The following is a 12,006-nucleotide window of genomic DNA, read 5'->3' as shown; positions in this document are numbered from 1 at the left end:
GGCGTGACATAAACTGATCCCTATGTAACTACACCTACAATCAGATCCCTACAACTACAGTCCATTTATCACATCCCTATGGACTTCCGTTATAGCCCATTTGATGAATTATACCTCAAAATCATTTGTTTACCTATGACTCAAAGTTAGGATTGCCGTATCTGGACTGCAAATACGCACGTGTCCTGAAGGTGGCAGCAACTAGATTAAGGACTCCAATTCTTGGCTGACATCTGGTGGTTATCCAATTTTTTTTGCATCTCAGATATGGTAGAAGAAAGAATGGCAACAAAATTCATCTTACTGATTAGAATTAGAGTAGAATGGAGCTGGAAGGGACCTTGGAGGTCTTCTAGTCAAAGGGACTCGATCTAAATCCAGCAAAGAGAACATGAGGAATTAGGGATGTTTAGCCTTGAGAAAGATAACCAATGAAAGATATAATAGCATTTTGGATTACTTGATAAAAGACCTGTCCTCTACTTCCTGTTCCAGAGATGAAATCGTGATCTTAAAACATGAAATTCTGTTAGAATCTTATAAAAAATATCCTAACAGAAAAAATTAGTTTGACAGTAAAACCTGGGAAAAGTAAGACAATGTCACACATGTTCTGGAAATATCCTTGTATGAATCACCGGGACTGTACAATTTGTGCAAGTTAGTAATTTCTGTTTTTTTCCATAATGATTCATGTAATTTAACATGTCATCATGGCTTCTATTGGGGCAGAATCTCTCTTTTCTGGAAGTTTTTGAGCAGAGGCTAACTAACACCCTGTTTGGGGTGCTTTGTTTTGATTTCCTACCGTGAGCCAAAGTTGGTCTTGGTGACCTTTTAGGACCCTTCCAACTGTTGGACTCTAGGATTGCGTAACTAATTTTGTATAGCAATCTTTCTTTCTGTTGTGAAGCTCTTGGTGCATTGTTTTTATGTCTTCAACATGGAACAGGACATCATTCTCATGGTATATGTTCCAAGTCAACTGTGTCAGGTTTCTAATCGTGTTTTTGTTCCATCTGTCTATGTACATACTGTTGCTGTGTGGACAGATAATGTACACAAAAAAGTCAGATTTCTTGAGAAGAGTTTCTAGCCCTGTGTTTGGATAAGCATCAAAAATTACAAGGCATATATACTTATGAATTAGATCGTCCTATGGAAACCTTATATGTGCAAACAATTTCCAGCAGAAATTGGTCTCCATTGGTCTATGGTATTGTCCAAGAACATGGATTATTTTTTATACTATGTATATCTTATTTCTGAAAGACAATCACTATTGACAGATGGCTATTCTAGCTTTGCTAAATCTTTTTTTTCCGTAATGGAACAACTATATAAATAAAACAGAAGGCACTGGTAGAGAATGAAGACCCGACAACAATTGTATACGCATACTATAAATTGACATTTTTTCACCATTCCTCATTATTTTGTCCTGAAGCGAAAGGGTAAGTTAAAATCCTTCGTTCAAAGCTACAACTTCTATCTAATTGGTTGTGGAAGGGTGCTAATGATTTAGCAGAACTTTCTTTTGAGTAGGTATCCATAGCATTCCATCATATGTTTCAGAAGTCCATAAAGATGCAATGTCAATTTTAAAATTAACACACCAAGCAGTGTAGTAATAATAGTAATGAATAGCCTGTTGTGCTGACTTAATTGGAATTAAAATTGAAAAAGGGGAGAAGGGCAACTTTAAAGTAATTTAAATATATACTTTTCCAATAAAGAAGGGTAGCACTGGGTTGTCATTCAGATATTTTCACCTTTTTAATTTATCAGTTTAAAGAAAATGCTGTTGACAATGTCATAGCCACTAGCAGAATAAAGAGATGGAAATAAAACGGCTAATTTAAAGAGGGAGGAAGTATCAAACATTTTCTAAACAAATGAGAATACATTATTGCAAAGGGTCTCCTTCACTGCTGCAGACTGCAATTATTAAATTTTGTCTATTAACAAGTAAAATAGAACACAACGTGCTCTGTCAAGAAGACATTTTGATGTTTGCTGGGAAGGCAAACTGACTACTTTAATTAAAGATAGGCGATAGTCTAAGTTTAACGATGATTGGCACCCCTCATTGATTTTTGTGGAAGACAGAAAAGAAAAATGAAGTCACGATGTACAGTTTTGAGGATTAGACTAAAAACAATAGACCATGGGGAAAATGAAATCTACGCTGTAAGAGATTAGCTTATATTGATACTTGTAGCTGCTATAAAAGAAAATTGGAAATCACTTCTTTATAATCCTTTTGTTCCTGTTCTTCAATTTCTCTACTTTGGTCTTTGCTCTTTTCTTCTTTCTTGTTTTTTTTTCCTCCATTCTAATGATTAGTTCAGATTAGTTTTTATTCTGTATTCACAAATCTAACAAACTTTTAAAAAAAACTAAAAATAAGAGGATATGTTAACATATTGCTTGAATCAGAAGGGGGATTAGTTCTGACCTGTTCCTATTGTGGTGGGACACAAGGTCAAACTGGTGGAACTTAAGATATGAAAGTCAGCTTCCCAGAAGTACAAGTAGCTGTTTCATCATGCAAGTGCAAAACGGAGGTATGGATTATGAACGAAATTTTACTTGATGCACGGAGGGTGGAATTCTGCAACTCTGGCTGGTATTTTTTTTAAAATTTTAAAATTTAAAATTGCCTCCTTAGCGTATGTTTTACCTTCCACCACTCACCACACCAGCATTATTGATAATCATGTCATTCTCTAATTTAAATAATCTGCTCATTATATCCAGGTGTAAGTCTCTTCCATCTTTTTTTTTCAATTTGTTGTGAGTCATTTTGGAAATAAAAATTATGTTGATGCAAGGCCATCTGCTGAAAATATTTTTCTTCATTTAGCTGGTTGATAAAGGATGCTGTCCTTCCAGCTGGTTTGGATCCTTGCTATAACAGCTGCTTTACTGGTAGAAGCTCATGGGCAGACAAATTGTCCAGGTAAGCTTGGAAATAACAAGAAATTCAATACTAATGATTAAGCAATCAAAAACAATTGTAAATAATCAGAGATTATCCTGTTGCTAATGAATAGAAGAACATTCCGTGTGGTTTCTCAAGTCGACATTTTACTGATGAATTCTTCAGGAGAAATCTATAATCATAGCTTGGAGTTTAAAAATGGGAAGATTATTTCTTTCTTTATTGAATTTATTTGCTGCCCAGAGTTGTTTCATTACCAGATGGGCAGCAAATAGACAGACAGCCAGACAGATCTTCCCATTTTTAAATTCCAATAACAGAAGTGCATTTTTTTTTTTTTCAAAAATAAATAAATAAATAAATTGCCTTTGCAATGGGGAGAATAGACTGGCATCAACATTTTCAGGTTTCTCCACTGAATATTACAGAAATAATACAAATGTTCTAAGGAAAGGGAAGGGAAGGGAAGGGAAGGAGAATTGGGGAAGGGAAGGGAAAGAAAAGAAAGGAAAGGAAAGGAAAGGAAAGGAAAGGAAAGGAAAGGAAAGGAGCCTCATAGATATTGTACATCCCAATTTGAGAGTTTGGGTCATTGAAGTTCAGGATATATTTATGTTTCTACAACAGAATGATGATCTTCCAAAACTCCAATGCTTTTTTATATCTGAAATTTGAAATTGGTGCCCAAGGATATTAAAGAGAGTGACACATTTACATGGATATGTTTTCCTTTGAACAGGTCCCCAAGGATCTCAGGGGGGAATTGGACCTCTTGGCCCTGCAGGACCACCAGGCATCCCAGGCACCCCAGGACCACCTGGTCCACCAGGTGATGGAGTATCTCCATTTCATTGGCTTTCCTTCCAGACCTCCCAGATATGCTTGTCCCAATCTCTAGCTTTGCCCATTTCAAAATTCCAAACAAAACACACTCCTCTTCCTCCTTTTTCAAACTCTCTTTGATTCTTCCATTGTCTGATGAAACATTCTGGACTCCTTCATCTTCATCATGCTCTCCAAAGGGATTTAGAAGTGCCCCTATTTTTTGGTAAATTTGGTTTCTTCCAGACAGTCATTAGTGCCATTAACAGAGTCATCTTCTTCAGGAGACTGAGCTGTCCTTGTGTTTTTGTTGTGTTGCCTAGGCAACTGCATATTCATTTATCAATTTATTCAATTCATTTGCTCCCATCTCACTATCTGGTCAGCTTTCAATCTGATAAAATGACATAGTAAATGATTAAAGTAGTAAGACAATAAATACATAAAAATTGTCAATCAAACCCTCCAACTCTTAGAAGTAGGAGGGATGAAAATCAACAGGAACTCATTCCACAAATAAAGATGGGCGAGACAAACTCTTGGAAATGATTCACCAGTTTGAAGAACAGACTAAGTTAGGAGAGTTATTGTACAGATGCCAATCAGCTAGGAGAGTCCTTGACTTCATGGAGATGTTTGTCTTCTGCAATCCCAAGATGGTTATTGGTTTTGCTCCATAATCCACCTTTACCTTCTCAATGTGTAGCTGTGGACTTCAAGTTCACGCAAAGTATTAACACCACTTTATAAAACCCTAGTGAAACCACATCCGAAATGCTGCAACCAGGTTTAGTCACCATAGTACAAAAAAGATGTTGAGACCTTGGAAAAAGTTCAGAGACGATCAACTAAGATGCTCCAAGGCCTGGAGACTAAAACATACGAAGAGCGACTGCAGGACTTGGGTTTGGCTAGTCTAAAGAAAAGAAAAAATAAGGGCGACATGATAGCAGTATTCCGGTATTTGAGAGGCTGCCACAGAGAAGAGGGGGTCAAATTATTCTCCAAAGCACCAGAGGGCAGGACAAGAAACAACGGTTGGAAACTGACCAAAGAGAGAAGCAACTTGGAATGAAGGAGAAACTTCCTAACAATAAGGACAATTAACCAGTGGAACAGCTTGCCTCCAGAAATTGTGGATGCTCCATCACTGGAGGTTTTTAAGAAGAGAATGGAAGTCACTTGTCTGAGGTGGTATAGGTTCTCCTGCTTCAGCAGGGGGATGGACTGGAAGACCTCCAATGTCCATTCCAGATCTATTCTATTCTATTCTATTCTATTCTATTCTATTCTATTCTATTCTATTCTATTCTATTCTATTCTATTCTATTCTATATTCTATTCCATTCTTTCATTATTCTATTCTATTCTATTCTATTCTATTCTATTCTATTCTATTCTATTCTATTCTATTCTATATTCTATTCCATTCTTTCATTATTCTATACTATACTATACTATACTATACTATACTATTCTATACTATACTATACTATACTATACTATACTATACTATACTATACTATACTATACTATACTATACTATACTATACTATACTATACTGGTGGGTCATGGCTATTTTTGTATTGGAAGCTTCCCAGAGTTGGTTAAAAGATAGGCAGCTGTAGAAATATTTTATATCCATAAATAAAATAAAAGAAGGTTTATAGATATTGTGAACCCCATTTTTGAGGATTTGGGTAATTAAAGATACATTTCTGTTTCTACAACAGAGTAACAAAATGATCAATCACAAATTCAATGCTTTCCTTATCCAAAATTTGAAATAAGTGCTCAAGAATGTTACACAATTACATCTCTTGTTTTCCTTTGAACAGGTCCCCAAGGACCACCTGGACAAAACGGAGCTCCTGGCCCTCGAGGACCAAGGGGCAATCCAGGTGTCAGAGGTCCTTCTGGTCCACCAGGTGATTGAATGTCATCCTTTTTGTGAGCACTTTAGAGGCTTCCAGACCTAAGCAGATATGCTTGTCTCAACATCTGGCTTGGCCCAATCCAGAATTCCAAACAAAAAACAATGACAACCCTCTTCTTCCCTTTTTAAAATCTGTTTGGTTCCTATATTACTTGATGAAACATTCTGAACCACCTCCTGGTGCATTCAAAAGCTTGCACACACTATTTTGCAAGATGACTTCAACCTAATAGAGGTCATGCCTTCTGAAGGAATTTAGAAGTTCCCCCAATTTTTGTAAACTGTTTTCATCTAGACGGTAATTAGTGTCACTAAATTCAACCATTTTCTAGATATTTTCTTAAATGAAAAGGAGATCAAGCTTTCCTTGTGTGCTGTTGTGTTGCCTAGGCCGCTGGGCATTACATATTAATTTGGCAATCGAGCTCTCCAGCTCTTGAAAGTGGGAGGGGTAAATATCAACAGGAATCCCTTTGATGAAATAGAGATGGGTGAGACAAACTCTCTGAAATGATTCACCTTGAAGCAGAGGCTAAATTATGAGAGTTATTGCAGAGATGGAAATCAGTTATGAGAGCACTTGACTTCATGGAGATGTTTGCCTTCTGCGATCAAAAGGTATTTATTGGTTTTGCTCCACAATCCTATTGTCATTGTTGAAAGAAAAAAATTTTCAGGACTGTCTGAAAGGACTGCCTCTAGTCTACAACACAGTTCTTTCAACAATTCCAAGAAGGCTCCACAGCCATTTGCACCACTCAGGTGGCCCTGAGGACACAGATGAACCTTCAAATGGCCTCAATGACCCTCTAAAACAAAGCAAATGACTGTTATTTGCCCCCAATTTTTTTCTATACCGTTGCAGAGAGCCAGTTTGGTGTAGTAGTTAGGGCATCAAGCTAAAGACCAGGTGACTGTGAATTCCAGTCCTGCTTTAGGTACAAAACCAGCTGGGTGATCTTAGAGCTAGTTCCCCTCACTCAGCCCTAGGAATGAGGAAAAGGGAGAACCCTTCCCAAAATCTTGCCACAAAATGTGTATTTATTATGGATGGAGGTATCTATGGAGATTCTCAGGCATCCAGGTCTTGGTTGTCCCAAAGATGCTTTTTCACAAGGCAACTGGACTTTCTTGTTTTTCTCTGTAAATGTTTCGCTTCTCATCCAAGAAGCTTCTTCAGCTCTGACTGGATGGTGGGGAGTTCCTTCTTGGAACTGCTGAAAGGAATTGTGTTGTAGACTGGAGACAGTCCTTTCCATAGTTCCAAGAAGGCTCCACACCCATTAGCATCACTCAGGTGGCCCTGAGAACACAGGTAAACCTTCAAATGGCCTCAACGACCCGCTAAAATAATGCAAATTACCAACTGTCTGCAAGGAGTATAAATCCTTCCATTCCCCACCATCCAGTCAGAACTGAAGAAGCTTCTTGCATGAGAAGCGAAACACCTTAAAAGAAAAACAAGAAAGTCCAGTTGCCTCCTGAAAAAGCATCTTTAAGGTTTGGATGGAGGTGTCAACAATAGCCTGAGGACCCACCAATATATGTTGCAAACCCTGGCATACCAATATTAAGGGACTTGGTGGAAGGGCTTGCAAGAGCCTCTTATTTATATTTTGTTTTTTTAAAAGAATAATAAATATAACTTTGGGTTCAGGGAAGTTTTCAGAAAAAGGAAGACACAAAAATGTATTTGCGACACAAAACAAAATCCATTTGTTTTGGTTGAAAGACACAAGAAATACTCTAGGCCTATAAATCAATCAATTAATCATTCTGTTATCTAATCTGCCAGGCTATTGCTGATTTGTACTCCAATGCACCATTCAAGGAAAGTACTGTCCCAACTCATGTCACAGGATCATATAGTCAAGTAAGAGTAGTAATAACTTCAATTGAACTGTGGGACAATGAAGATCCATTATTTTTCATTCACAGGTCTGCCTGCCAGTCAAGATCCTAAACTACAAAACGACATCAAAGAACTCCAGCGTAGAATTGCCCGAATGGAAAGAGGTATGTTTTTAATGGCTTCCCTTTTTCTTTTTCAGATTAAAAGTGGGTGAGTAGTTTTTATTCTTATTCCCTTGCATCGCCAAGAAAGCTGAACGAGACAAAAGCTGTTCAGAAGACTATATCATATTATAACCGTTAATGCCTATCTGGGTATTATTGAAAGTGATTATCCAGGAAAATTCAATTTCTGGAATGGGGACTTTTTTTATTTTACCAACTGATAAAGAACGCGATAACCTAAAGTTAGATTGTCCCTCTATTTTTAAGAATGTATTCTATCCAGCATATCATTCAGGGGACTTCATAACGTTCACTGATGTTTCTTCAGTGGATTACCAAATGTCATTTTTAGACTGAATACAGGATCATGAGAGATTCAAATTAGAATCAAAGGGAAGGGACCTTGGAGGTCTACTAGTCCAGCCCCCTTTGCTTGAAGCAATAAATACCATTTTTAATATAGATGGGAATAGTAGCTTCCATCAGCATATAGCCATGGTACAAACCAGACACTGCTTTTTTTTTAACCTTAATGACTTCATAAAATAGCAGTTCAGAAAATTTATTGCCACTTTCTAACAAAAACCAGAAATGAAGTTGCAAGCCTTAGTTCCACTCAGGTACAACCAGATTGCCACTTAGCAATCAAACAATATAAAGTCAATTCTATAAATCTATTTATCTTTGAACCCGATGTTCTTAATGGATCCGGGGATACCCAGAACTAAACTAGAAGTACTATGAGTCTTGTTTGGTAACTATTTACAATTGCAATAGGGATGAAAAAGTAATTTTGCAACCTATCTTCACATTTACGACCTTGGCAAATACATAAAATAAAGTTGAAGTCAAATCATAAGCATAACCCTGTTTCTCTTAGCAGCTACTTTGCTTTAACTACCAAGTTGCCAGTCCCAACAGTGGTTGCTATCAATACTGAGAGCTCACAAGCAATCCAGTTCTATGAAACTTGTGATTTCCCATCATTTATAAAAGGAAATATGGACTCTCCCAGCTTTGCAGTAGAAAAAGAGAAACAAAGAAATTATTTTACTTAACACTTGTTCATTCATTTATACATTCACTCACTCATTCACTCATTTATTAATTCTATTTGTATAGTTAGCCACTCGCCATCCAATTTGTTCTAAGCACCGGGCTACTTTGGGCCAGTCACCAGGGGACTCTGAGTTCTAATCCTGCCTTAAACATAAAAGCTGTCTGAATGGCTTTTTAGCCCAATCACCAGGAGACTGTGAGTTCTAGTCCCACCTTAGGAATGAAAGCCAGCTGAGTGACTTTGAGCCAATCACCAGGAGACTCTGAGTTCTAGTCCTGCCATAGACACAAAAGCTGTCTGAATGGCTTTAGTCTAATCACCAGGAAAATGTGAGTTTTAGTCCCACCTGGCTGACTTTGGACCAATTCTTCTCTTTGAGCCCAATTCATTTCACAGGGCTGTTATTTTTATAAGGTAAATAGGAGGAGGAATATATTGAATATATATTGCTGGCTATATTCATCACCTTGAGTTATTTGTAAAAAAAAAAAACCTAATAAAGGCAGGATATAAATAAATAAATAAATAAAAAATGCTTGTTGACCAGCTTAAGTTAAAAACAGCACCAAAATAGTCAAAAAAAAAAAAAGAAAGAAAGAAATTTAAAAAGTACATTGTTGCCCTGGGATAATAATTCATCAATCCACTTCTTAAGAAAGGCTCGCACCACACCTTGTCCCAAAGCCCAAAGCCTCCTCTGTGTGTATGTGTGTGTATATGTGTATGTGTTATGGGTGTTCAATAGAAGAGACTACAATTAGTCTTTGAGATATGGCTATAATGGAGTCTGCCCATTTTAATTGCAGGTTGCATCCGTTGTTAGGTGAAACGTAATATTAATAACACATACACACACACACGCACACACACCATGCTTGCTTTCCCCAATAAAATGGAAAAAGGAATGTACAAGTCATTAAGTGGAGCCTACGGAGCATTCTGGGTGGAGGACTCTGCTGGAGGCCTGACACTGGCCCAGCCTCACCAGCCCTGCCCTTCCCATCCTCTCCCATCTTCTAGGGATCCCCCATGCTCCACTTCCCATGACTTGGTTCCCATGGGTCTTTACCCGCTCCAGCCTTAGCCCTGATTCCCACCCATTTGGTCAAACACCTTCCTCCTCTTCATTTACCTTTTGAAGAAGTCCACCATCCAGCTTCCTTCTTTGCACATCTGCATGCTGTGGTTCCCAAAGAGGAAACCATTTTGTCTTGTCCAGAAAATGGCAGCTGTGTCTGTCCACAAAATGGCAGCCGTGTGTGTCCACAAAATGGCAGCCGTTTCCTTTTGCTGCCTTAAAAAAGCTCTGCATGGCGCTGCAGAAACGTTTGGCCGTGTTCAGAGGTTTCTTCAGCACCACGGAGACCTCTCCAAGGCAGCAAAATGCAGAGGCTTTTTTTTTTGTCTGTCAACCTCCATTTTGTCCCATCTCTGTCCCACAAAATGGTGGCCACATTTGGATGACTGCAACAACGGTCAAGCAATTTCTCCTTAGTTCTAGCTTGATTTACTCCTTGGATTAGTTTCCACCCGTTGCTTCTTGTCCTGCCTTCAGGTGCTTTGGAGAATAGCTTGACTCCCTCTAGTTTGTGGCCACCCCTCAGATACTGGAACACTGCTATCATGTCACCCCTGGTCTTTCTTTTCATTAAACTAGACATTCCCAATTCCAGCAACTGTTCTTCATATGTTTTGAAGGATCTAAGCAAGGCTTCCAAATTTCTTGACAGCTTTGACCTTGGAAGAAAAGATGGCAATTGCTGGGGATAAGCTGTTTGCCTCTACTGGAAAGGCATCTGTCTTTGAGACAGCAGACTTGACTTGCAAAAAAGCCCAGGGCGCCATTGCTGCACCAAGAAACGTGAAAGAGAACAACGCTATTCAGAAGATTGTGCAATTTTACAACAGTTATGCCTATCTGGGTATTATTGAAAGTGATGTGCCAGGGAAATTCCATTTCCAGAATGGGGAACCTTTGAATTTTACCAACTGGTACAAGAATGAACCTTCCGGTCCAGGAACTGAAAAATGTGTGGAAATGTACAGCGATGGCACTTGGAATGACAAAATGTGCAACAATTACCGCCTTGTGGTCTGTCAGTTTTAAAACCCAACCCCAAGGCAACCATTGAATGTTCCTTAAAACATAACTTGATGTGATTTTTCTGTCAAAAAAAATCAATAAAATTCCTTGCATTTTCTTTGCTTTCGTTTCATCTCCTGCGCTCAAAAGACAAACCTATTCTAAAAGGATTGCATTTTTGTAAACAGAAAATCTAAGAATGGAATGGAATGGAATAGAATGGAATAGAGGAATGAAGAATAGAATAGAATAGAATAGAATAGAATAGAATAGAATAGAATAGAATAGAATAGAATAGAATAGGATGGGATGGGATGGGATGGGATGGGATGGGATGGGATGGGATGGGATGGGATGGGATGGGATGGGATAGAATAGAATAGAATAGAATAGAATAGAATAGAATAGAATAGAATAATCGAGTTGGAAGGGACCTTAGAGGTCATCTAGTCCAACCCCCTGTAAAGGCAGGAGATCCTCTAGCATTTCAGAGAAAGTGTTGACCAATCCCATTTATAGCTTCTGGACGCAACTCGTTCCACTGACTAATTGTTCTAACTTCAGGATGCTGGTTAAAATATCATAAGGACCATGAAAATAAATTAAGGAAGAAATAGACTTTGTGGTTACTGTCACCTACGAAAGGGAAAATAATATCCAGATAGGAAAGAGATGTGGGGTTGTACGTGGGGTCTCCGACTTATAACAATTCATTTAATGACCGTTTCAAGTTACAACAGCACTGGAAAAAAAGTGTTATTTCCGTTTTTCACACTTACGGCCGTTGCAGCATCCCCATTGTCACGTGATCAAAATTCAGGCACCTGGCAACTAACTCCCATTTATGACGATTGCAGTGTCCCCCTGGGGTCACGTGATCCCCTTTTGTAACCTTCTAACAAGCCATGTCCCCTTAACAACCATGTTACTAGCGTAATACTTGCAGCGATTCACTTAACAGCCGTGGAAAGAAAATTTGTAAAATGTGGAAAAGCTGTCTCACGTAGCAACAGAAATTTTGGACTCAATTGTAAAGTCGCAAAGTCGAGGACTACCTACAGGCAGTGGGTGAGAAGGTAAGGATTCAGTTTTAAAAGGAAGACTAGGGAAGGATGAAAAAGTTTTGTAGTTGAACACTGAGCAA

At 38.3% G+C, this 12,006-nt stretch overlaps 1 protein-coding gene across 2 annotated transcripts; it reads left to right on the top strand.

Moving 5' to 3' along the window:
- Window positions 1-1,298: 1,298 nt before the first annotated feature.
- On the top strand, window positions 1,299-10,980 carry LOC120306817 (pulmonary surfactant-associated protein A-like). Of its 2 annotated transcripts, XM_039340730.1 has the most exons (6): window positions 1,300-1,454; window positions 2,867-2,962; window positions 3,684-3,773; window positions 5,606-5,695; window positions 7,642-7,719; window positions 10,510-10,980. In XM_039340730.1, exons 2-6 carry the CDS (start codon window positions 2,881-2,883, stop codon window positions 10,884-10,886), a joined length of 717 nt encoding a protein of 238 aa, XP_039196664.1. In that variant the 5' UTR covers window positions 1,300-1,454; window positions 2,867-2,880; the 3' UTR covers window positions 10,887-10,980. The 2 variants fall into 2 exon arrangements, with proteins under 2 accessions (XP_039196665.1, XP_039196664.1); XM_039340731.1 differs by lacking the exon at window positions 5,606-5,695 and having other exon boundaries at window positions 1,299-1,454.
- The last annotated feature ends 1,026 nt before the right edge of the window (window positions 10,981-12,006 follow it).

Source organism: Crotalus tigris, unplaced genomic scaffold (assembly GCF_016545835.1).
Source record: "Crotalus tigris isolate CLP2741 ecotype Arizona unplaced genomic scaffold, ASM1654583v1 scf7180000017753.6788120, whole genome shotgun sequence".
Taxonomy (NCBI): Eukaryota; Metazoa; Chordata; class Lepidosauria; order Squamata; family Viperidae; genus Crotalus; species Crotalus tigris.
Note: the sequence above shows the minus strand (reverse complement) of the source record. Positions and strands in the feature narration are given on the sequence as shown.

Excerpts from the sequence above, each read along its gene's own strand:
- LOC120306817 (XM_039340730.1), top strand. The coding sequence starts at position 2,881 with ATGCTGTCCTTCCAGCTGGTTTGGATCCTTGCTATAACAGCTGCTTTA. Across the intron at positions 2,963-3,683 it reads TGGGCAGACAAATTGTCCAG|GTCCCCAAGGATCTCAGGGG; the intron begins GTAAGCTTGGAA and ends TCCTTTGAACAG. Across the intron at positions 5,696-7,641 it reads AGGTCCTTCTGGTCCACCAG|GTCTGCCTGCCAGTCAAGAT; the intron begins GTGATTGAATGT and ends TTTCATTCACAG.